Source organism: Leptosomus discolor, chromosome 25 (assembly GCF_034619465.1).
Source record: "Leptosomus discolor isolate bLepDis1 chromosome 25, bLepDis1.hap2, whole genome shotgun sequence".
NCBI lineage: Eukaryota > Metazoa > Chordata > Aves > Leptosomiformes > Leptosomidae > Leptosomus > Leptosomus discolor.
Genome location: NC_141415.1, coordinates 8,077,993 through 8,103,533, shown reverse-complemented (window position 1 = coordinate 8,103,533; position 25,541 = coordinate 8,077,993). Strand labels below are relative to the sequence as shown.

The following is a 25,541-nucleotide window of genomic DNA, read 5'->3' as shown; positions in this document are numbered from 1 at the left end:
GTCCAACGCCAGGTCCTAGGAACACGAGCAAGAGCACGGGAAGGAAGCTGCAGTCAGCAGCTACTGCACACGAAGGAAAACAAACCTTAGCACCAGGCGAAAGGCCAAAAGACGGAACAAGAAAGTCCTACTGAGCCACAAGCCGCTCACCCAGCTAGCGCAGCCCTCCCACCCCGCTGCTCACACAGCTTCTGTCGAATTTGTTTGTAAGCAGAGGCCCGTTACCCTCCACAACTCCTAACCGACGTTTATGCATACGATCAGGGGGGAGTGGTGTATCACTAGAAACAAGACTGAGGTCTCTGACCCTTTTAAAGCCTTTCTGCTGTCAGAGCACAGCTGCTGTAGGGCATCTGGATGTTCAGGAAGATTTGTGGTAAATCCAGCACTTCTGAACGTTGCTGGTCTTGGCTCAATGTTATCCACTACCCCAATTTCACAGCCTCAGCTTTCCTGTGTAAGGGTCAAGACCATTTTCTAGAAGATGGCATTTCTGCACAGTCCAGGTGACATCCTGCTACGCAACATTCTCCTGCTACGAAGAGCTTTGAAGTTTCTACATGTTCCAGTAACTCACCAGTGCAAGCGAAGAGCATGGAGAAAAGCAGAGAGCCCCTCCATGACCAGGAGAATCGCTACTGTCAGGGTAGCGAAAGCAGCAAATATGAAGAAGAGGCCAAAGCTTCCACCCAGACTCCTCACGCTGAGGCCAATGTGGATCACCATGGTCCAGAGCACCTCCGAGAGCTCTGCCAGGAGAAAGGGGAGAAGAGGGCTCATTTCAGAGCATTCAGCAAGAACGGAGGGTTGTTACAGCTTACTGATAAAGCAAGACCTAAATTAAAGCAAACTCCCACTACAACAAGGTGGTAAACTTAAGAGGGACAACAGCTTTTGCAGCCAAGTGTGTCAGGACGTGGCCTCCAGCTGTCGCACACCGTGCAGGGCACAGTCCTCGCTCAGCAGCTCTTTGCTTACTCAGCGCTTTCAGCTCCATCCCTCCCTTTCAACAGAGCACCGTGCAAGTAGACCCTGGTGTTCAGAGCGAATGACTGCCGGCTGGCGGACACACAGCTCTGCCCTCTCCCAGCAGCTGAGCTCCGAGAGGCCGCCCGCACTCCTGCCGCCCGCCCAGGGCCACCAGGCACACGGACCCAAAGCTCGGTTCCCCCACGAGCACTCACGTGCGTGGGCCAAGCTGAGGGCCCAGAGCCTCAGGTAGGACGCGGTGTTGGAAATGCAGCCCAGGCAGTACTCGATGGTGTGGATGGCCTGGTACACCACCGTGTCGCCGAAGTCAAACTGCGAAGAGAACACAGACAATGACGAGAGCTGCGAGCCTGGCAGGCAGCACGGCCGGCTGACCGGGGACAACGAGCGCGCTACCTGGTGCTAGTACCGAGGACATCGTGTTTGAAGTCAGACACTGAGACTGTCTTCTCCTGGTTTAGCACGTCAGTTTTAGAAATGAAAAATGAATTCTCTCGTCTCGCTAGGTTTTGCAGAATGATAGTTCACTGCTGCAGCTTGAATATGATTGTTTTCACGTTTCAGCATGTGAAAGTAAGACATTTCAAATTCAGCCACGGACTTTGCCAGGAAAAGACTGTTCAGCAGCGAGACAGTATTCATGTGAATGCACCAGTGAACTGCATGTACTGCTACGAAACAGGAGACAGTATTCCAAGTCGATACTGTGGAGGTGCCTTTGCTACAGGATCAACAAGAGCATTTTGCAAGAGACGAACTTGCCCTTTTTGAAAGCAAAAATAACGCACAAAGCAATCTTGAAAAAGTCACATCTGTGCACTGTTCATTGGCAAAGTCTCTGTGTCTTGGTAACTTTCTGAAATCCTAAAAGAACTTAGAAGGACGTCTGCCATGTAGGACAGCTCCTCATTTTGCAGCTTGGGAAAGCATTCCCTACATTTTGGATTTAATCCATGCTTCAGAAACTGCTCATATTTAAGTAAAGTGAACATGATGTTTTGAATGCATCAAGTGACTAATGCTCTAAGCATGCACAGAAAGCTATTTATACTCTTATTTCTCCCCTAGTATATCCAGGGCAATAAATACTTCAAGCAATTAAGTTAAATTAACTGTCAGAAGCCTAATTCTTTCTCCACAGAACGTGAACTGCCAAGTTCTTCAGTAAAGCCTGCCCCAGTGAACAGCACCACCTCCCAGCACAGACGGCAAGTCAGTCTGCAGTAAATGGAATGCGATAAATATTTAAACAATGACAATTTACAGCCACGTGCAACTGCTGGAGAGAGCTAGCGCTATGCTAGGGAGCGGCAGAATCAGCAGGATTGCTATGGCACAGCACTTGTAGCTGTACACATTTTTCACCGGTTTAGTGACATCCAGAACCGCCAGGCACACCAGCACACTGCTGCCGTGTCCCCCTCAATTCTAGATGGGCCTCTGCATAACAGACCTCCAAGCAAAACCACTTCCAGCGCAATTTACAACAGCATCCCTGTTGTGAAGCTACTCTAATTTCATGGCATCTACATTTTTTGTAATAAAATTGGTTGCCCAATAGCACTGAAACCTACAATCAATCCTGCATGAGTATCCCTAAAACCCCCACTCCTTTAATGCTCGCACGTGTTATGAGTGTTTATGAACGAGCAGTTTCTCAGGACAGGGCTTCTCCTTTATGGCAAGATACTGGTTAGTTAAGTTGTTGAACTGTATGAACCTGGACTGGTTTTCCTGTATTTGCTGACTGGCAACAGCCAGTACCATCCTTAAAATGGCAGATAGTTTGGGAAAAAATGTCTTTAAACAGTTTTTTGCAGTGCAGAATTACCAAAGACATAACATAGGGCAAACGAGACTTGCGCAGAAGTTTAAAAGCAAAAAAAACTTTTCAGCTTCAGGCTTCCAGATTAACAGCTTTCCAGGTAAACCAAGAAAGATCTGCAGACAGGGGATAAGACAAACAAGCTGTATAGATGAAGTAATTAAAGATCTGTTAATGGGCATGTATGTATGAAGAATTAAAAATGTCCTGTCACACATAAACAGCTAGATCGTTTGGAAAACGAGAATGTTGTGACATAATGTTCAATTCAGCGTGTTTCACACCGATGGGAAATGGTCCAGATACACATGAACGCAAAGCCGGCTGTACTCTTACCACCTCATCCTCTGTAGGCTTGAAAACATAAGTTCACATTTAGTGCAAGAGTCTTGACCACAACATTAATCACGAACACATTCAATAATCCCCTCCTAAACACGACACGGTAAAGCAGGAACACATCACATGCACTACAGAGGCAAGATGCTGCGGGGGAGTTGTTAAGGGGCATCAGAACACTCCCAAACTACGCGAGATCGACCCCTCTTTCTCCTCTCCCAGAGGTGAGGCAAAGCAATTAATACTACCCCCAACAGCGACCATCCAAACAAGGTTTCACTACAGCCCCTGGATGCTGGTGACAGCGAGGAAGCAGGTAGCACAATGCACTGCACTTCAGCCAGAGCGCGAGCTGCTTGTGCCGCCCGGCAGCACCGGGCAGCTCTCGCTGCCAGCCCTAAGGCGACGGTTCTTTGCCGTGGGGACAAACAGAGCCACGTTTCCCTTTGTGTGCAAATCACGGTCCTGGGAATGACCAAGAGAGAGTCTGTGTGAAAACGGCTATGAGAACACTTCACCGAAAATGTTGTTACTTCGTTTTAAACAGCCTGGAAATCGGTAAATGCAGCCAAAAAGCCAGCACATTCTGCTACCCAGTGCGTTGCCCTGAGAGGGAGGATGGTCGGGTGCTTACCTCTTCCCCCTCCTCGGAATGGGTAGACAACTGGTCATGTTGAATGATCTCAGCATCCTCCTCAGTTGGTCCATTGCCCACCCGGATCCCACCAAAGTTGTGCGTTCCCTAACACATGCAGGAAAAGAAAGAGCAAAGTGTTGTTCGTGTTTTACTGCAAGAGCACGTGTTTCTTATGACTCCATGTGCAGCAGCAGCTCACGGAAGAGAACAAAACATGAAGTATTAAGGCCCAGGTTAAGCCAGCTGTACAAGTCTATTTCCCAGCTTGGATGGGAAAGATGCTGATTCCTGCTGGGGCTGGGGAAGAAAAAGTCTGTCTGGGTGAACACCTGATACATTTCTACAAAGCAACGCAACCCTAAGTGAAACGGAAGGCACGTCTCTCAAGAGGACGTTTGCTGGCACCGACGCGCAACAGACCGAGGCTTTGCCCGGCAGCGGCTGACAAGCACTGACCCGCCACTGCTGCTGTAAATGAAACCAGTGGCACAGGGGCAGCTCGAAGCAGAACGGACTGACACAAACACACACGCACACACTGGCTCCCACCAGTGTCAGGCACAGTAACACCACAGAGGGGAAATCAGACTTTCCCTTACTTGGAAATTCTACGTTGTGCAAGCAGTTCCTTTTTTAGGCACTTGTTCTGACATTCAACATCTGACCCTCAGCCGCAACTCCACTGCGCTCCAGAGAGAAGAGTCATCCACAACCGAGCTGAAACTCTGAGAGTCCGGAGCTCTTCCCACTTGACAACTGAAGTCACGGCACAGCTAACGCGTGATTTACGGCAGGCGTCCTCCTCCGTGCTGTCTCACCGCCACGGAAGGACGCGCAAGCCGGTGGCTGTGACAACGCCCTCGAGCAGAGCTCTTACACATCGAGAACGCTCGCCGGACAAGGCAGCTCCGAGCACTGCACAGCAGGGCTTCGATCTCCCTCCGGATGCTCCAAAGACAGAAAACGCTCAAACCAGGACAAGGACTGTCACTTAAGACCTGTGGGTCAGACCCGTCCAGGGGGGCAAACTGAAACGCCACCGGTGGGAGGAGAAGCCCTGCGCCAGGGTCATCGGTGGCACGGAACGTGAACGGGCTAACTCCATGCATTCAGACACCAGAAGTTTAGGGACGACTGTGCAACCAAGGAGGCTTAAGATCCCCTGCCCTGTCCGTGCTCCCAGCACATCGCTCCAGCACAGCAGCGGAACGGCTGCTCGATGTTCTTTTAACTGGTTTGTTCCTAGGAGCCCACTTTTATTTTAGGCCGAACTATAAATCTGCCCAAAATGCCAGACGTGAACTAAAGATTTTGTCAGGTTTCTAAAAACAAATTAGGCAGATGTTTATGCTCTGAAAATAGAAATAAAATGAAAAAAAAAATTGTAAGTAAGACAATGCTTTTATCAGGGTTTTCAGTATCTTTGAAACATTACAAGTTCCTGATGGCGATGTCAGAATTCTATTCCTGTATTTCTAGCCCGTGTGAATTTTGCAGCTTCTCCCTCGCACTCGACTTGTCTCCGTTCTCTGTAAACCACCCGATGTAAATGCGGCTCCTGAAGCTCTCATCGTCTGGGCTCCTCACCACATCCCCCCCAAAGCCCTTCCCTCACAGCTGCCGGGATGGAGGTGCACTTGACGCGCACAAAGGATCCACTTCCATTTCTGCAAGGCTACTTAAACCATCATGACAGAAGCTCTGACCAACAGCTAAAAAGTGCCTCGAAGCACCTTTGACGTGTGGAGGGCACAGTGTGCTTCCCGTGGTTTGAGAGCGCCACGCCTCCCAGTCAGACAGGGCACTCCCAGATAAAGCCAGGTTGAAATACGCAGTACTGGGGGACTGAGCTCTGGGAGCTGCTGCCACCTTCACTCTGCCAGAGAGCTTTGGCAGGAAAGGGCTGTCCGTAGGTTTAGACACAAATAGGTGGAAACAACAGCTACCGAGAGGCTTATCTGTGCTCAACCATTTTATGATAGTTTCAAGTCAAAGTGTCTACAAGGGCACAAGTGTCAAAAATCCAGTGACTGCTGGTATGAAGTTGGGAGGCCGTCACACAAACATGATGTTTGGGAACACGTAATGCAAACAGAAATGCTTCACTGAGAAGAATCCTAATCTATCTCAAACAAATATGCAAGAAAAGGAAAAAAGGGGAACTTAACCTGGGGGGATGTGGTGGCAAGGTATTCCTGTGCTGCTCTGCAGGTTCTGATTTCAGCAGCACTCCTGCAAAGAAGTGTCTCTGCATTCTGTGCGCACATAACTATTATCCTTCAGCCTGGTAGTTCTTCCAGAATGTATCAATTTTGGTGAACTTTGCTCTTTCCAAGAGAAAGTGTTTTTCACCCTAAAGGTGCAGTTGTCATTCACTTTGAATTTCAGATACATTCCATGCTCTCTTGACAATTAGATACAAAGCCAACTCCCGTCCTTAAATCCATCAGGTGATTTTTAAATCCACTCACTGTTGCAGCCGCTGCTGCCTCTAGTGCCTGCTCGTTCGGGACTGTGCTGACTTGGGCCTCCACGGGCTGCCCTTCCTGATAGTGAATGGAAGAAAAGAAAGGGAGGAGGAAGAAAACAAAAAGAGAAAGGGAGACGAATGGAGGGGACATGGGAGGATGAAAGATGGTCAGAGAAGGGAGAGGGAGTGTCTTTAACTGAACTGATCTTTGACTCACTTAACATCCTAAAAGCTGTCTGCCATACATGCAGGGAGAATTTTCAAGTATCCTCAGTGCACGTGTGCCAGGATCCTGCGTTTTATATAAAGATACTTTACAGTACAGTAGGAAACCTAGAGAGTACCCCAGAAGACAACCTCTCACATAACGACTGAGTCTTTTTTTTTTTCTTTTGAATTGTTATTTTTCACCATCCAAACTGGTTTAACGAGGACAGCCAAGTCTGCCAGCCAATTAAGCCTACACCTCTGCTTTTACATTGTCAGCCTAGCGAGGGCACGCAAGCGCATCCAGCAGCCAGTAAGACAGTGTTCCTGAACTAGCTGACAAAGCCCAAGCCAAATACGTTGGTTCTACCGCTACCAACATAACGGGGTTTTAAAAGCAGGTTTGATGCTGGACCCAGATCTGAGAAGCAGGCAGGCAATACTTTGCCTCCAGTAAAACCCACCTGCCTTTAAGCCTAGGAACATGCAAAAACGCTTTACAGGTCACAGTGCAGTGTGAACCCACGTATCGAAGAGCAAGACGGAGGACACAGCTTTTCAACCGTAATTAGTTTTCATACTGAACGTGTAAGAGGTAGTCACCCACCAAGTGCTTTCTCCACAAATACTGATGGCGAAGGACCAGGGGTTTAGCTACCAGCATCCACGGCACACACAGCAACGCCACCACCACAAGGAAACACTGGAGCCCTTTCTGTAAAAGAAACAAGTCTCAGATGATGGCGTGGCAGTCCACGCTCACACTCACACACACCCCCACACTCACACACCCCCACAACACCTAGCAAGAGGTCCTGTGCCCTGAACCACCGGGTTCCCAGAGTATGCGGACGCTTCCCTACAGCGAGACGTGCCGTGCCCAGCGCCTGCCCGCTTGCAGATGCCCCGTTTGACTGGACGCAGCACGTGAGGCTGGTACTGGTTTAGATCGGGGAAAAACGCAAAAGGTTCTGCAAGGAACGATAATTTGGCAGATGCCTGATAGGGCTGGGAGGAAATGGCGTTAGCAGCGTAGCTAAGCTCAGAGGCACTGCATTGCAGATGCAGGACAACAGTCCTAATCACTTTCCACTATCAATCTGGCTTCAAACGTCCTGGAACCACAGTTGATTTACGTTCAGACTGATAAAAATTCCTGGATTTATATATAAATAAATATATATATATACACACACACACAAATATATATATACATTTATTTATATAAAACATATATTTTTTGATATATAAATAGGGGTTATTCCTTCCTTCAACATTAAGTGTCAGGCTTTGGAAATAATGCCACATTTCCTCTATCACAGGGGACAAATGTTTCACAGTTCTTACAAGGCCAACGAAAGACTCTAATATCTCGAAGCATCTCTGATCTTACTCCAGCAAGAGCACGCACCTGCCCTTTATAAAGCATCTTGTTACTGGTATCGCCGTAGGAGAACAGAAACATGTTGATGAAGTGTATCAAAAGGCTCGGCGCATCCTTCGACGTGTGCGCGTCGTAGGCTGTCCACTTGTAGAAAATGAGAATAACAAGGTATCCAAACAGTGACGACATGAAAATAATCTCTGGAATGAATCCAAGGTATATGTTCAGCGGCTTCTTAAAATAGCTACAGGGGAAAAAAAGAGAGTTTAACATTACATTGGGTTAGCATCAGCCACATGCAGGACAAAAGCTTTCGGTGACGGCACGAAGAGCGCCTGGAACAAGCTGCAGGGGCTCAGCGTTCAACAGCAGCCGGGACTCGAGCGCAGAAGCTCCTCGACGCGCGCAGCCCACGTAGGCAGGCAGAAAGGACTGCCCTGCACCCCTCGGCTGAACCCACAGCTCCGCTCCTTGCACGGGGACACGCGTCACACCCGCAGAAGTTTCCCCACCGCCATGAGGAAAGCAGAGCAAAGCACTTACATGTGGTTGAGAAGACTCAATGTGACACCAAAGAGCATGTGGATAATGCCAAGAATCACAGACATTTTCATCTTGAACGAATTGAGGAAGGCCAGCTTATTGCTGGCAATGTTCCAAATCTGTGAACAACAACCCTGAGTCAGCCCAACGCTGAGCGAAAGAACAACAGAGGAGAACAAAAACATTCACTTTAAGCTAAACAGTATCAGCCATCCAGGAAGCATCAGGCTGCAAGAGTAGCTTTTTTAAAGATGTGTTTGTCACGGATATCTTCTGGGGAACTGAGTAGACAACCCCTTCTCCTAGGAACACTGCCTTGCAGCAACTGATCCCACCGTCAGAGCAGGAAACAAACCTTGCTTGGTTTTATGGTAGAAAAAGGTTGCAGGAAACCTCCACAATTATCCATTTCAATGAACAAATTACACACAGTTCTGATTTTCTGCACTTTCTCTTGCATGTGGAACACTGGTAAGTTTTGGATCAAATATTCTGGGCAGGGTTAGGAGCAGCGTTATTGATGTAGGCAGACACAAAATGACAGGATTACCTGGAAACTTCCATTTCCAAGACTGACTGAAAAAAAGACAAAACTTTCCCCAAGGCAAAAAGTAACTTTATAGAGAGATTTGCAAGTCTAACCAGATCTGATTAAAACATTGCAGGTGAGAAAGGGTGAGAAAGAAGCCTTTAACGGCCCTGAGAACAAGCCTCTCTATCCCGAATCTAGCGTCAGAACAAGAACTGAATTAATGTTCTCGATCAGGAACATTTCCAATGCTGATCAAGAGTTTGCTAAGGGAATGGCTGGGCTGGGGAAATCTTTCACAGCGAACTGGACAGGCACTTTCCTTTCTGTTGACACAGAGGATGTTCTCAAAGGACAGCAAAGGAAGGAAGAGCTCTTACCGGGTCAATGCCAAAGGGGTAGGGTCCACCGAACACCCCCTGAATAGCAGGGTTCAGCTGAAGCAGAGGAGTAGTCTCTAGCAAGGCATCTCTGTTTGGGTATAAGTAGATTATACAAACATTAACCCAAGCAACACTGTCCCTCTGTAAAAGCTAACAACATTCTTCCCTTGTGAGAGCAAGGAATATCTCACATTGAGAGATCTCTAAGGTTCCTGCATGGTCCTAGAGATTTTCCTGAATGAATAATAAACTGTTTCTTGACCTGTTACTCAGCATCACAAGGAAGAAAGATGCAGGGGACAGGAATCTTGCTACGTCTAGGAGGAGAAAGCTGCTAAACTGCATCTTTACAAGTCTTCCAGAAAAAAATAAAAGCTTGATTGAAACTTGGTAGATCTCCCACTTACACCCCTCTTCCAATTCCATTTGAGACCGAGTTCAGAAGTTTTTGATTTCCTGGGTTGGGAGGAGAGAAGTCACCTACTTATCACCGTCACTCTTTATCTAGTTACCAACTGTTTACTCACGACCAATTGCCTTTTGTGAACATCGGCCGGACACTCCATGACGAACCGAACAAGTTGAGAGACTTGGAGAAGCAGTCGTTGTAGATGAGGCCTGTGTAAGTGGAGAACAGTCCCATCAGCAGAATGATGTATCGACCACTAAAAACCATGTTGAACATCTAGCGTGAAAAAACCCAAAAAGGAACAAAGAAAGTCCATGAGAACAAGGAAGGTGTCTCAAAGACGAAACAGCAGGACAAACAGTATCGGCCATATGGACTAAAAGCCCAAGGTCTCCATTTCCCCCTGGCAGGGATTAAGGGTGCAGGAGGCAGCCCTGCAGAACAGAAGCTGAAGACAGGGGATAAACAGGCAGTGTCTCTGTCCACAGAGAATCTGGGATTAGCTGAAGAGGATAAATCGCTCTCCCCGCGCCGAGGCGAACCCCCAGCTGGCAGCGTCAGTGTGGAACAGGCAGCGCAGACCCGTCCAGCCCTCTCCATGCTCTGTCAATGTACCTTAACTTTGGTTCACCTGCCAACCTAAGCCCCGAGCAAGCAAACCCCACCTAGATCAGCAAATAGGAAGAATCTTGGAGATACTATATACATGGACAGAAATTAGGAGTTTTGCAGTGACTGAACCCCTTTATGATCCAACCAAGTTTTGGGCAACTTGTTTACAAGAGCTTATCTACTACACTTGATATACAGTTTCCTTCAAACAACTGAAAGGAGTAATTTCCTATAAATACCCAACAGGGAAATCAAAGGAACTCACTACTATTACGAAATTACACTACTCAGCCTGTGGTGTGCAGGCTGCCCGGTCTGTCTGTGTGATTCACCCATTTCAAAAGGAAGGAGCCATGGTCATCGTCACCTCAAGGAGGAAGGACGCCAACAAACCAAGCTGCAACTCTAAGTGCAAAGCTCAGCACGACCTGCTGCTTTACCTCGTTGTCACTCTTCTGGGACAGAATACGACTTTCCCTAAGAACCATCCAGACAGCGATCAGAGTCATCAGGATTCCATGGCCGAAATCTCCAAACATCACAGCAAACAGGAACGGGAAGGTAATGATGGTGTACGGTGCTGGAAGAGAAAAGGCGACACTCCTAGTGCACTGTACGTGAGTCAGCCCAGGTTTACCACAGTACAACCTAGGCAGCTTAGCAAGGCAATTCCCAAGCTCCCCCCTCTGCTGCTGAAAGGTGATAAGGACACCTTGAGAGATGTTCACACAGGACAGACAATACAGAGAAACACCACGACTGAAAAACCACAACAGATGCCCTAGACTTTGATAAGTACGAATTTACCTGGATTTATTTCCCGGTATGTTCCAATGCCATAAGCATCAACAATGTTTTGAAAGCCACAGGTAAACTTGTTTGTTTTGTTGTACGTTGGTGGGGTCTGACTGGTTTGCATCCTGTTTAAAATAGATGGGACAGTGGATCCACTGTGCTCCTGTTTTAAAAAAAAAAAAAAAAAAAGGAAGATCAGAAAACCCATCCTCAGAGCACTGGAGGACAGAGTAAAACACCACTTTCTCATCAGCTTTTGGAAAACTACAAGCTTGCATTTTGTAGTGTGCTTCCACGATAGGAAATACGCTCGAGCAGCTGAGGAAGGCTGCCAAGTTTCCACTGCTCTCCACTTGGTATAGCAGGAGAAGCAGTTGTAGTAAGGATGAACATTGTCTGATTAGGACAGACAAGAAAATTCATGCAAGGGTTTGTTTGTTTCTTTAAAACAGCAAATTAAAAGACTTCAAGACACCCAGCTCTATTCTCTGTCTCTGAGCTGAGGGCGAGCTTGCTCATGTCCTGGAGAGCTCCTCTCTGCATTCCCCTACAGGTCCAGACAGCAGGACCACAAAGCCCAGCCAGGCTCAGGAAAGGCACCAAAGGATTCAACCACAGGAAAATGCCTCACCCTTACAGTACCTTCCCGAACTTACAGCTCTACACAACGTGTTTGTTATGAAGTTTATCTATAAGCCATGATTCCTGCATCTTAAACTGATTCAAACAGCCCAAAGGGGCGGTTTTCAGAGATTCATGATTTGGAGAAATCAGCTAATCCATGCTGGGTCTGCTGACGGTCGATGGTCTGCTTGAACAGCCGCAGCCAGGGGCAGTGCAGCAGTTACTCACAGTGCCTCTCCTGAGAGCAAACTGGATGGAATCGAGGTCAGCGACAGGGCACCAGACTTCAGCAATCAGGCACTTCTGCGTCACGTCGATGTTGCACAGGTTCAGGGTATGGTAGATGGCCTTCATCTTGCGCACTTTGATGAACCAGACACGGATATTTTTAGCGGCTGCCTGCAGGACCCGTTGGCGATGATCCTCGGTTTGGTTCAGCACCTTTCACACAGGAGGAGGATAAAGATGAGGCAAAATCGTTGACCAAAACCCAGCGCACACAGAAGCGCACGGTGAAACCGGGCTGACCAACAAGAAAGCCTCACCCACCAGAGGATGGAGGGATAAGCCCTCTCCCCCACCCCACCACAAGACTGCCACACGCCTGCAATATAAGCTTCAGGCTCCACAGTCATTAGCTCTGCTAAAAGGTTATAAGTGTCTTTCCAGGGATACTTTTCGACTACTTTCCTCCTCTAGCTCCAAGGTCAGTGGGTACTTCAAACAATGAACTGCTCAGAGATCACAGAGGACAATTTTTCCTCCACCCAGTTGAAGAGAGCAGAGCGCTACAAGTGAGGTGCACACTGCCTTAAGAAAACACACACAGATTACAATGAAGGACTTTTTTTTTTTTTACTGAAGGGAAAAGGAGAAAGTGTTTTCTACTGAGGGTGTTTTCCAACTAGAACATAGCTAACTCAAGCCAAGTCAGATATCCAGACTGGAAAGTCTTAGACTCAAGGGAAAGCAGGGACACAGGGCACATGCAGCTACGGATCCTACTAGCTAAATTGCTTGAGTTCTTGCTTACTTTAATATTGCTAAAGAGCTGCACTACAGAACTCCCGGCAGCCTTGTAGTTTCTGAACCTTTTCTTATTTTTTGTCTCAAATCCCCTAAGTTTTTCTGCATTGGAACATACTGCCTTTCTTCCCTGAAGCAAGCATCAAATATTTCAGGGCTGGCCCTCATTTGTGTGCTGATTACTTTTTACCAACACTCAGGCTGCTGTACAAGAGATTAGTTGTAAAGCAGAAGCTCTTCAGGACAGCACAACATGAAAATATAAGGACAGGCAGAAAAAAACCCAGCTAAGTTAAAGTTAGCACTGTTATCTCAGCTTGGAAATAAGTTTAAATTTTTCAGAGTTTTGCAGATGAAACAGGCAATTATGCAAGCATGCCTTCAGAGCTGGAAAACAGGGCATCTCCTCACACATGCCTACTCCTCTCTGCTCGCTGGCATGCCGTGCTCTGCTGATGCTGTACTTCCATATAGATAATTAACTGCTCAGCCCTCCAGAAAGATCAAACCACCCCACCATCCTGAACCCTGACAAGAACACAACTGAGCAGACAGTCTTCAAACACCTCCCTTGCACTGCTGAGCTGCTGGTCTCAAGCTACCTGCAGCTGAAAATACAGTCCTCTAACAGCCAAAAATTCTCCTGTTTTAATAGGGACCCGAGAAGTTTTCAACTATATTATTAAAGGAAAAAGAAAAAAGGGTATTGACTCCAGTTATTTTACCATCTGAAGATCATCAATTCTGGTATTGACACCAGAAGCCATTTCCTTCCGCTCCTGTGGTGTTTCTGGGCATGGGTAGAGGGAGGCACGGAACCTGAAAGACATGCAAGCCACCTTAGCAACAAAGATGGAAAGCAGATAGAACAGTCAGAGAAACAGATGGCCGAGCTGAACACAGAAATAAAGCAAGAAGCACCTTAGGAGAAGTTTCTGATCAGCAAAAACTGCCAAGCAGAGTTTTGGCCTTTCAATCAAGTGGGTACAGAAGTTTGTTTTAGGCCAAACCAGAAGCTGAATGCTTAAGAAAATGGAAGTGGGAGAAAGCCCTCTGTTCCCTGCACCGGCAGTGTCTCAGAGGGAGTGTCACCCAGCTGATTAGCCATCCCAGTTCAGGGCGCTGCTATCACGCCAATGCAGCTGCTGCCAGGAGCAGCCACTGCTGGTCTCCCCTGGGAGAGCATCGCTGCCGACACCCCGCTAGGTCCCTCCAAGAGTTCAACACCAACTCCCTTGGTTTTGGGCACTCTCTAGCAGAGCAGCCATCCACTTTGAGCATTACAGGCTTGGGGAGCGGCTAGTCTGACTGCAAAATACGTTCCAGCTACTTATGGTATGTTCTGTTTGCTGTCAAAATACGTACTCCTGCAGTCACTGTGAAATAACGGGTGGAAAAATACCAGTATTAAACCATGTCAATGTGTTTCAAATATTTGAGAGAGCTGCCCAGCTGTAAGATTTTCATACCCTTCACATATCTTCTTGACTCTGTTCTTCAGCTGGTCGCCTTGGAAAAAGATGATAAACACAGACTTGTGCACATAATCCCCCTAGAACAGAAGAAAGAGTGCGCTGTAACAGCTCAGCGACTGACAGAAACCAGGATCACAGCAAATCACAACAGAGTCCTGCTGCATCTGTACCTACAGAGCTCGTACCTGCACAGTGAGTCAAGAATGTGCCTCGACCACACTGCAACAGCCACAAGGAAAGCGATTTTCTTAGCCATAGCATAGCATACCCCTACCCTCCTTGTGTTTATGGAAGCAAAATGTTCTAGATTATCTATTATCTGTTCTACGTAACACAGGAAGTTGGAAAACCTGGAAGGTCTCCAAAAGAACAGAGATGCAATGAAATATTTATCAGCACTTACTGCAGTCAGCTCACCCACAGAACCAAGCAGAAAGCTAAAGAGTGAATGAAAAGCAGCTGAAGTGGAGTTTAACAACTCTGATTCTCCAGGGAGGCCAAGGGCACATTCTTTGTACAGCTGTTTGCACGTTGGTAGCCACATCCCCTTTCCTGCATTTGTTGACCAGTTATTGTTCTACCTTACTTAGGAAATTTTAACATAATGTTTCAAGAATAATTACACTAGGTGTAACCTCAATTTAAGGAAGTGTTGCACAATAAGAACAAAGTCTCTCCTCGTAGACAGATAATTCAACAGGTCCACTACCAGCAGTCGGTGGGACAGGAGAACAGCTCAGCCTTATGCCAGAAACAGAGGCAGTTACTGACTTTCAGCTCTCCTAATGTCCTGGTTTGGGCTAGATCAGAACTAATTCTGCTTTAGTGCTTTGTTCCAGTGAAGCCCATGCACAGCCTGTCTTTTCACCAGTTAAGGGCAAGAGTTCCCCAAGTTTGGGCACTGTCTGTGGACTTGAGCAAAGTCACTGAAGGTAAAACCAGGCCCAATCACAGCATTTGCTATTTAGGTCTGCAATAAAGCCAACAGCTCTCAGGTGGATGTTTAAATTACTGACGAGCAAACTGAGAAAAAACAAAAGGTCCAAGTTCAGAGACAACGAGCTACAGATGTTACACGCTGCTAACGCCGAAGGTGCCTCTCTCAAGGAGCTTTACTGCTCCCTCAGAACCGCATACAGGAGTTGACTTGCAGTTTGTGCCACAGAAGCAACCATGCCCTGCTGCAGCCAAAATTCTGAGTTGTTTTTCCCCCTTTCAGCAGCATTCACCATCCATTCTGCTGCTGTTTTAGTAAAACAGGAAAACATTCGTCACTAAAGCCTCAGAGGCTGCAAGTAGGTACCGTGAGGGGACGCAACACAAACGTTCACCTGCGTGGAGCTTGCTGAGGCACAGAGGCTTAGCTCTACAGATCTTTGGTCCTTTTACACATCTCAGCCTTTGCTGCTGTAAACAGAAGTTTCTTTTACCGTGACAGGATCCTCCAGGGGGTTTTCAATCTCCGCTTGACGCAGGAACACGTTCCCTCGGCACACTCGCCACAGCATGCGCTCGAACATGGGGATTCGCTCACGGTTGATCACACCAGCCACAAAGCTGCGAAGGGGACAGCGTAAATGTAAGTTCTGCACCTAGAAGTACTCATAGCCTAACACCCAAAACACTGGTGGCAACTGGAGTTTAGTATCAGATTGAAAGCTACGAAAAAATCTCGTTTTAAAATCGGTTCTTTAGCAAAAGGGAAGGTTCTCTAAATACACAGAGATATAAACACAATAAAAACAACTGCGCTATAGCACAAGCTATGCCTTGTAATGGAATGAAATATTAAAAAAATAAATCACTGGTGAAAGGAGGAAAAAAACCAAAACCATTTAGACATACAGTTTCTAGGCCTGCTAGTCTTCATCTCAGTGGATCCCTGGTACATGACCTGGCAAGGATTAGGGCAGTCACGGCTACCACTGACTGTGTTCTAGGCACGTGCTTCAGGGGACCTCACTGGGTCAGACCCTACGCCCAGATAAAGAGTTACAGGCCCAAAGGCAGCCCGGGAGCAGCTAATAGAGGATACAGAACTCCGTGGTTTCTTCAGAGCATGATGTGCCCACGGTAGTCACTGGTTTCAACAAAGCCGTGGGAGCTCAGCATGTCTGAGCAAACCACCAGACCAGGTTTAGAAGGAACAAACCAGCAGAATTTGCTGTGTAGAGAGAAACGTGCGAAGCACAAACGCAAACTGGGAAGTTCAAGTACACGGGACAGGAACAGAGACCAACAGCTGGTTTTAGATCAGCCTCCACCCGCCCGACGGGCCAGTCTGGAAAGTTCCACGACTGCGCTCAGACCGCGGCGGACCCCCCCGGCTGGCGGCAGCCGGCGACCCTGAAGGGAGGCTCAAGAAAGCACAAACTGCCGTTACCCAAGTCGCAGCGGGGCACCTCTTCCCATCTCGCTTGGCTCCAGGAGCGAAGAGGATTCCTCCAACAGGTCTGGATCCGCCATCTGCTGATGATGCAATTCAGCCTGAATTCACAAATCAATTAATATCTAATGAAACTAGTTAGTGGCATGCAGGGAACGAGGAACCAGGAGACGGTTTGGGGAGACACGAAAAGAAAAAAAAAAATAAAAAGAACGAATATAAGACAGCAGAAAGAGGAAGTAGATGATAGAAGAGACAGCAAGAATCACACAAGGAAGGAGAGAAACAAGAGGAAAAGTGGAATGGCTCAGCAAAGCTTCCGCACAAGAAAGGTCTGAAGATTGCTGCGCAGAGCAGAGGGGCGGTGGGATATGGAAGTCTGAAGAAAGGCAGAATTCAAAAAAATTATCAAGTTTTAAATACAAGTGATGTTCCCAAGAACCATTTTTTAACGGCACAAACTCGAGTGACACCCTTTACTCTCATCTTTCCCTAGACCTTAAATGGAGAAAAGCGTGAGGGCAGATGCCGATCCCTCTCATGCTACTTGGGCATTTTCTGCATATGAACAAAGGTGCAAAAGGCATTTCTGAGAGGTGCCTGTGAAATCACACCTGCTGGGAGTCTGGCTCGACACCTGGCTCAGGTGAGTCTTCCACAGCTTCCCCGACCCTCGGGCAGCCTGCAGCGTCACAGGGCTGTAACCCCACAGCAGCTGGGCAAGGCCTGCGTACCCGACCCGTGCCAGCCTTCTGCCTCGCTCCAAAGCGAAGGCAATACCTCATCCCTTTCGGAATTACATGACAGCAGCTTGATTCCACGCTACTTGCCACATCAGCGTGGCTACAGGGTCAGAATCAGTAACAAAACCTGGAAGTACTGGAGGGTAATTTTCTTTACTGGCTTTACAAAGTTCTCCCTCCAGGAAAAACACACAATACTTCCAGCTCAAGAACAGGCTCACTGATTAACTCTTCATCCTCCACGACACTTATCTTTATTCACCACATGTATTGCTGCCAGCCACGGAAGATGCGTGGCTTAGGGCAGTCTGACCCCGCCGCTCATTTTTTGACAAGCCAGGCGTTAAAGCAGGACGCCGTTTTATGCTGCTGCAACTAATTTTGCAAGCTAAAATTCTTGGGAATACAGCTTGTAAGCGTCAGCAATTCAAGTCAGGAAGCATGCTCAATCGCATCCTCTTGTGCACTGTCTTCATACTTCATCCTGCCCCGCGTCACGGTTATTTCTACCTCGGCAGCTTATACAATGAAGTGACGAAAACGACAGCTCCTCAGCACAAACAGAGGGCCAAACTCTACCCTCTGGGGTGTACGGGAGGTCTTCCCCACACAGCTACGGAGGGAACTTGCCAACATACACCCGAGGGTAGAGTTTGACCCTACAACACCTAAAATGCATGCACACATACAGCGCAGCCTTGCAAAAGTATATAGCGAGTGTGGTGACTCAGTTGTCGTTTATTTGTGCGATAGTTGCACCATCATTCCAGCGAAAACCTCCACAGCGTTGCACTTGCGCGTCACATGGACGTGCTTACAGACGAGGAAAGTTTTTGCAAGGCTGACATCAAACGCAGCTCAACTGCTTGTACACACGCTTACAGGTGTCACAAAAGGAAGGGAGCCCCTAACGCAGTCGGGAAAGTCGACCAGAGGAATTTCTGAGCCTTTCAACTTGAAGGCAACTTGTTGCAACATCAAAAACTGAACTAAAATTTTGCTTCATAGAGAACACAACCAAAATAAGAAAATCTGATACCCTAAACCAAAACGTACAGACCAAACAGTGAGTATTCGATAGCTAGATTTCAGGATGTTGAAACACAGCAAGTTACACTTTTAAGAGGCTTGTATTGTATTTACCAGTAATCAAGAGACTCTGTGATAACTTTTGTGAGATGCACCACACCTCAGCATACAGAGCACAAAAAAGAAGAATAGCTACACGTGAAAACTTTGGATCCACCTCCCTTGAGAGAGTGACTCTCACAAACGTTTGGTATTACTGCTGCCCCTTTCAGGCTGAGCGTCCTCTAGTCAGGACACCGCTCAAAAAGACAAGTCCTGCTTAGAGGGGCTGAAATCGGACAACGAAGCAGCTTAGAATAAACCTGGACTACACCAGTTTTACCAAACAAGAACTTTCTTGCACAAGGTTCATTTGCCCAACAAACCCCTACGTTCTTTGAAGTGTCTCTCAACTCCTTTGACTCGATGATCACACCTTTTCTAGAAAGGACACAGGATGGCAACACCAGCTCTGCTTCGGGAAGGACAACTAAAGCAGCGGTACAAGATTTAACAGAAATAAAAAATGGAGAGACTATGTGGGAATGAAAGAGCTACCCAGCTACAACGCCACAGACAAGAGTCTAGGAAATTTGCTCTGAATAAAAGTTTTCAGCAGCACCGAGTGAAATATCGTCGTCGCTGTGAAGCACTTGTTACTGCATCGGGTTCTTCAGGATTGGAAAACCCCAAGCATTTGCATGCCAGTAATTAGAACGCAGACCTTTCATTATTAAACATTTTTAAAAGGCTTATTGTTCACCCAGATCAGCACCTTTCATCTCAAGGCCTGAAAACAAGGTTCCTTTTCCCCACCCTTGGCTATGTTCTGCTCTGTAACGGCTCTGCATCGCCGCCATACAATTCAAGCCCCTTCCAGTTCACAAACAGAACACGAATCAATCTCCACAAGAACCAACAGGAATTCACTTCACCATCTCACTTACTAACCCAGAGCCAGACAGAAGTGACAGATGCAAAACAAACAGAAAAAAGCAGATGGCGAGAGGAGTTAGAGGAGAGAGAGAAGGGGACTGCATGCCATTAACCATTACTTTTCCAGTCTTCTTTTACGCTCACACTCTAGGCAAAACTTTCAGAGAAATCTCTCCAGCTCATACTGTTCTTCGTAAGCAAAGCCAAGAAGACTGAGAAAAGGAGCATAATCATCAACATGGTAGGTTGAAACAAGAAATGGCTACCACGACCGGAATGGCCACGTGAAGAACAAGTGACAAAATTTTGCCATCCTCCCTCCCCCGCGCGCAAACCCCCAGAGCTCAGCCAACGCCGAGGATAGAGTCGTGTGGGTAGGAAGCCATTTCTTGTGCAACTCATTACTATGAGTAACACAATCTTAATTACAAGTTACTGAAGTCATCATGTGTTGAAGGTCCTGTGCGAACGGCAGCAGGGAAGCGTTGGCCACCCGGGATAACGACCGGGCTGCCGAGGCCCTGGCCAGCCAGGAGCTCTCGCGCCCGGCTGCTGCCGTTGGCCACGTGAGCTGAACCAGTTCCGAATTGGCCACACTTACGCTTTACTGAACTTCACACGTGAGCTGCTCAGTTTGCGTTTACATGGAGCAGTGCACTTGGTTTGCTGGATTTTGGTTCATTATCACAGAAAACAGTTAGGGACACCTCCCAACGTTCTGTGGCCAGTTCATTTAAGTCTGACACAGTTCCCTCTTGTGGGTGACCTGACGTATTTAGCAAAAGGATTTTGATCTTTAAATTTAGCATGATTGCAGGTACTTAAAGAAAAGCAGCGGGCAGCTCTCACAGAGAGGACGGTCACCAACAAAAAGGCGCACTTGGCTTTACCGCCCCAGGACAGGCCGGCAGCGACACCTTAACGCAGCCAAGTAACAGATTCTCAGGTTAACACTGTTCGTCCAAGGAGACACTTGTAAGTGAGCATTCAGCACTCGAAGACAAGGGCTTTTTTGTACTGAAACCAACCCCATGACCAACGAACCGATCACCCCAGCAGCAGTATCTATGTCAGCAGTGACTAAGACTTGTGTTGGCACAGGAACAACCCCACTGCCTGACCAGGGAGCATCCTGTGCCAAAAACCCGACAAACAAACCGTTAGATAAACGGTCTGAAGTTTGCAGGAGCCCAGCTCTACTTGATCACAGCCTTTGTAAATACCAGAAGCCATATCCGTTACGAACTCTTTGATCAAATCCTTGGCTTAGAGGAAACAGGACATGTATTCAGCAAAAACACGTCCTTACCGTTCTAAAAAACGTACAGGAGCTCTTCAAGAAAACTCCCTACGCTTTGGGACACTTAAGCTTTACAACGAAGGATTATGTCTTCTCCCACGCAGGCTTTAAGTCTGTATCATGAATGACATCAGAGAAGCTCTTGTCAGGTCCAGGGAAAGAGTGGCCCGTTTCTGGCCTAGCTGGTATTTGACAAGATGTTGAAGATTTTAAATGGCAGCTTTGCTCCAGAACTCACCTCTGAGAACTTCAGGGTTTGATCAAAGGCTCAATTAAATAAATGAATAAATAATCTGTTACTTCAGTGGACTTTGTATTATGACCCTGATGAGTAATCTCCATGTGACATTTCAAAGGCTGAAGAGAACTTAAGTTTGAGTGCAATTCCTCTGTGTGAGCGAGGCACGACCGCGGATCTGCGCACGGACCACAGAACCTCTTACCCACTGAAGAAAGCGCTCACTGCAGCGCCAAAGTTTCGGTCTGGTGATGTCTTTAAAAGCTACGAGCATCTTAATTATTTTCCACAGTTTTTAGACAAACCACTGCCAACTAAACCAAACCCAAACCAGCATCGTAAGAGGTAAATCACGGGTAGCTACGTGTACTGCATGGAGAACAGAAAGTGATTTCAGAAGCTTTCTTAAACCAAGCATAAAAATGACTGAGCTGCCCAAAACAGCAACTAAAAATACATTTGAGAATAAAAATGGTAATTTGTGGGAGAAGAACCAGCTCCCCAGGTGTTCACCCGCCCCCGGTATTCTGACCTCATCAAAAAATTGCTGAGTTTTACGCAGTATAAATTTTAATTCTGTCAGCTCCAAGAAGTTTCTCTTCAGAGCTTCCTGGTTTGTGTTGATTTCTTTAAGCTCATTTTCAATTTTCTCAAAGTTTGCCTGCAAGATGAGAAAAGGAGAAGGAAAAAGGACTTGAAGCAGTTCCATAAGCCAGTGCTGCTACGCCTGTCAAAGCACGGCGGCAGGCGAGACGCTTCACAGCCCCACGCGATTCGCGGGCAATTGCGGGCGCGGCCCCAGGCTGCTGCGGCACCCCGAGCCAGACGGGCGACATCCTCCCCGGCAACTCGAAACTCTCATCCTCGGCCAGTCTTTTATAGGCTGTTCTAGGTCTACAAGCGTTCTATGAATCATCAAGAACCCTCATAATCTTTAGCACAGACCCACCATACACCACCGCAGTTCCAACAGTTTTCGACCCGTTTAAATGGGTGAAATCCCTTTTAAGCACTTTCCCTTCCAACAGCATTTGGAAAAATGCACAAGCAGAACAACGCTCGTGACTCAACCCCAACCTGAGGTGAGCTAGCAGAGCCAGCGTTCCAAGTGACAGTGGGGGACTATGGTTAATGCCCCTTTGCCACTAAATTCAAGGGGTATCTACCAATGGAGCTGATTTCCCCCATTTCCATCTAGGGTCAAATGCCACTTGAGTCTTAACGCATCATTACCTCCAAGTCAATCATGTCACGTGGAAAAGGCACCTCTGGGTTTTCACCGGTGTCCATGATAGGAATATTTGCTTTTTTGATCTCCTTCTCAACAAACCCTGGAGAGACAGCACTGTGTGTGTTAACTGAAAAGACACTTCAGTGTCAATCCTTCCACCCCCTACCCCAAGGCCATCCTGCAGGAGGCGACTCCCTGTTGGCAGCTGACTGGCCGACAGAGCAGAAAGGCGGCCGTCACTCCTCCGGCAGCACCTGCTGTTCCAGCGCTGCCTCCCAGGTTCAGCCTGCGCTGGTTTTATTTTTATTTTTTTAGTTTTTTGGTAAAAGCTACAGAGTTAGAGCCGGCTCAAAACCAGTGAGAAACGCACTTAGCTTTCGGTCCATCTCCTCGCACCTCCGCACTTCATTGACGAATTTGCGCTGGAACACGTTCACGTCCGGGTTCAGCTGCGGAGAGACACCTTCCCTCAGCGACCCCCGCCAGCACCGCCGCCGCGAAGGCCGCGGGGCCCGGGCCGCCCCGGGAGCGATGGGCGGGGGCCGCTGCGCCCCCCGGGGCCTCTGCTCCGGCGGCGCCCGCCACGGCGGGCACGGGCACGGGGGGCCGCCAGCAACGGCAGTCGCCGTTCCCGGCGCCCCGGGGGTCCCCAGCGCCCGGGGGTCCCCTGCGCGGGGCGGGGGGTACTCACGTCGCGGAACTGGACCTTGCCCAGCTCGCCCAGCTCGCTGACGCAGCAGTACGCGGCCTCGGACTGGAGGAAGAGCTGGGCCAGGGTCATCTCCTCGCTGCGGAACAGCTCCCCCATGGCGGCGCCGGCCCCGCCGCGGCCTCTGAGGAGAAGGGCCGTGAGAACGGGGCCCGGGCGGGCGCGGGACCGCAACGGAGCAGGGGCCGCCGCGGCCTCCCCGCCGCCGCCCCCTCACGGCCCCGGCCGCCGGGCGGGAGGGCGGCCGGCCCGGCGGGCCCCGTCCCCGCCCCGGCGCCGCCATGTTACCTGCCGCAGTCCCCGCGGAGCCCGGACCCGCAGCGGCCGCCACCAGCTGATCCGCGGCGGCTCCCGTCCCTGACGTCAGCGCGCACGCGGGGCTGTATCACGCGGGCACGTCTCCTAGCGACGGCGCGCCTCGGCGGGGCCCGCACCGGAAGTGACGGCGGCCGGGGCGGGAGCGGGCCGCCCTGTCACCCGGCACCTGCTCGCGCCGGGCCCGCTCCTCCGGAGGGGCTGGTGACGTCACCTGCCCGCCCCCCCCCCCCCCCCGACGCCGTTAGGGCCGCCGTGACGCAGGCAGTGACGCCACGCCCTGCGTGTCCGAGGCGCGAGGGCGCGGTCTGCCCTCGTCTCCGTGAGGCGGCGGCGGGCGGAGGTACGGTCCGGTCCGGTCCGGTCCGGTCCGGTCCGATCCGATCCGGTCTGATCCGGTCTGGTTCAGGGCAGCCCGGGGCCGCCGGGCGGGAATGGCAGCGCAGGGAGCGGCTCCTCGGAGCCAGCTCCGGGGCCGGACGGCCCGCGGCAATGGCGGCCGTTCCCGCCAGCAGCCCGCAGGGTGTCCCGGGGATGGCGCCGCGTGTCACCGGGGTCCCGTTAAACACCGGGCCCCGCCCTGGCTGTGGCGGGCGTTCGGCGTTGGGAAGGACGGGCGCGGCCCTGAGGCAACGCTCGGTCCTGACGTCCTTGGAGGAGGCGCGGGAAGGTGGTTTAACCAGGATCCCTTCCCACAGGCCTCTGCGGCGACAGCCCCTCACGGTGCGCGGCAAGGCGGGGCCGTGCTGCCCCTCCGGGCTTCGGGCAGGCCTTTGCCTCCTTCGGAGCAGAGGATCCTCGTTCCCGCTCCGTGCGGGTTGGCGGTGCTCTGAGGGGTACCGGGGGGGGGCGGGGGCTCGGAAGGACAGACCCCAAGTACTGCTCCTGAGAGCTGCTGCGGGACGAAAGGCAGATGTGTACGGAAATAACGACGTTGTGCGGGGCAGCGTGGTGGGCTGCAGGCGTGGCGACCAGCAGACACGCCGTGCTGGCAGACTGGGTCGTGTGGGAGAGGCGAGTGGGGCTGCGGGGTGGAATGGCAGTGGCAGGGCTGCTAGCGCGGTCAGGTTCTGCTTTACCCTCATATTTGACATCTCTCAAACTGACTGAGAAAGCCAGCAAGTGAGGAGGTTAAATAACACGTACCTTACTTTGTCAGGAAATGAGTTTGGTGCCTGCGAAGGGCCTTGCACTGGCCGTGGGTGAATCCTCCTGCTCCGTGGGCTGCGTCTAACGGTGCAGAAAGGTGCACGCGTGCTGCACATTTCCTCCCCCGTGCTTATCCCCAGCTCCCTGAGAAACAGAGAGGATCATTCTGTTTCTTTTTCTCTGTCCAGTCCGTGTCCTCTGTACTTAAGCTACAGGTGAAGGGACAAACTGGGTCAACAGCACGTGGTGAAATTCAGCAGTCGGCCTGCAGCGAGCCAGGGCCATTCCTTGTTTCAGACGGGCCCTGAGCAGCTGTGTCTTGCTACTCCAGAAGTCAGGGAGCCGAGCCGTTTCGTACGGTCACAGGAACTTCCCTGGGCTAATGCGGAAGCAGATGCTGCACGTTGCCATCCTCTGTTGTCCTGCACACTCTGACAGGTCGTCTTTGAAGCTGTGGTACGCTGATTCTTGCTGGGAATGCCCGTCCCGTACCCATACAGCAAATTCAGTAGCGGGGCTATAAAACCGCTGGGAAGTTGGAATGATGGGTAATAGCTGAGGCACAGAGCCAGCGTGGAAGGGCCGAAGATCAAACGACGTCTACTGTGCAATGAGAGTGGCAAGAAATGGTTCTCACTAGAAGAGGCCGAGTCAGATTCACTGTCCTGTGCTCAAGGCGGTGTGAAGGCCCCCAGGGCGGCTGCACTTTGCCACCTCTGGCTTTTCCCGGGGTGTCCCCACGGCAGAAAGTGGCGGAGATGAAGTTAGTCCCAACATGGACGTGGGCTCATCCCCTTTTAGCCTGGGCTGTGGTTGCTGCAGCAGAGCGAGCGCTGTGCCTGGCGCTTCATCCCTTCTGCGGAGCATCAAGGACAAATACGAGCTCCTGTTTTAGCTGGTTCTGTCTAGGTGGGCCTGCTCAGCCTGGGGTTTTTTCATTATTCCCAGATGGGGAAGCGAAGGCACAGAGGTTGCGTTGAAGTGACACAGGGAATAGATGGCAGGCCTAGAAAGAGCACTGCTCTGCTGGCCTCCTGTCCTGGACGTGACGCCTCACAGCAGGTACCTGCGGAGACCTGCTCAGGAGCAGATACCCCCAGTGAGAAGCAACTGCAGAGCCTCAGCGCTGGCTGGCTGGAATGAGGGCTTTTTTCGTGGAACTGACTCATCAGCAGCAAACACTGGAAATAAATGCTCAGGAAAAAGGTCCTCCAGGAA

The 25,541-nt window shown here is 49.7% G+C and overlaps 1 protein-coding gene across 17 annotated transcripts in view; it reads right to left on the bottom strand.

Annotated features, from left to right (window-relative positions):
* ATP6V0A1 (ATPase H+ transporting V0 subunit a1) overlaps nucleotides 1-22,958 on the bottom strand; it is a 29,770-nt gene extending 6,812 nt beyond the window's left edge. The window contains exons 1-21 of one of the 17 annotated variants that reach the window (XM_086477772.1): nucleotides 22,842-22,958; nucleotides 22,521-22,599; nucleotides 22,153-22,250; nucleotides 21,452-21,580; nucleotides 16,632-16,735; nucleotides 15,679-15,805; nucleotides 14,243-14,325; nucleotides 13,499-13,592; nucleotides 11,976-12,188; nucleotides 11,136-11,286; nucleotides 10,769-10,908; nucleotides 9,835-9,992; nucleotides 9,305-9,395; nucleotides 8,396-8,514; nucleotides 7,880-8,096; nucleotides 7,076-7,183; nucleotides 6,263-6,337; nucleotides 3,789-3,896; nucleotides 3,152-3,169; nucleotides 1,185-1,302; nucleotides 578-749 (exon numbers count right to left, since the gene is read on the bottom strand). In XM_086477772.1, coding sequence (XP_086333898.1) covers nucleotides 578-749; nucleotides 1,185-1,302; nucleotides 3,152-3,169; nucleotides 3,789-3,896; nucleotides 6,263-6,337; nucleotides 7,076-7,183; nucleotides 7,880-8,096; nucleotides 8,396-8,514; nucleotides 9,305-9,395; nucleotides 9,835-9,992; nucleotides 10,769-10,908; nucleotides 11,136-11,286; nucleotides 11,976-12,188; nucleotides 13,499-13,592; nucleotides 14,243-14,325; nucleotides 15,679-15,805; nucleotides 16,632-16,735; nucleotides 21,452-21,580; nucleotides 22,153-22,250; nucleotides 22,521-22,599; nucleotides 22,842-22,958 — 2,519 coding nt within the window. The remainder of the gene's footprint in view (nucleotides 1-577; nucleotides 750-1,184; nucleotides 1,303-3,151; nucleotides 3,170-3,788; nucleotides 3,897-6,262; nucleotides 6,338-7,075; nucleotides 7,184-7,879; nucleotides 8,097-8,395; nucleotides 8,515-9,304; nucleotides 9,396-9,834; nucleotides 9,993-10,768; nucleotides 10,909-11,135; nucleotides 11,287-11,975; nucleotides 12,189-13,498; nucleotides 13,593-14,242; nucleotides 14,326-15,678; nucleotides 15,806-16,631; nucleotides 16,736-21,451; nucleotides 21,581-22,152; nucleotides 22,251-22,520; nucleotides 22,600-22,841) is intronic. The other 16 variants (XM_086477775.1, XM_086477777.1, XM_086477778.1 and 13 more) reach the window with 16 other exon arrangements.
* Nucleotides 22,959-25,541: the final 2,583 nt, after the last annotated feature.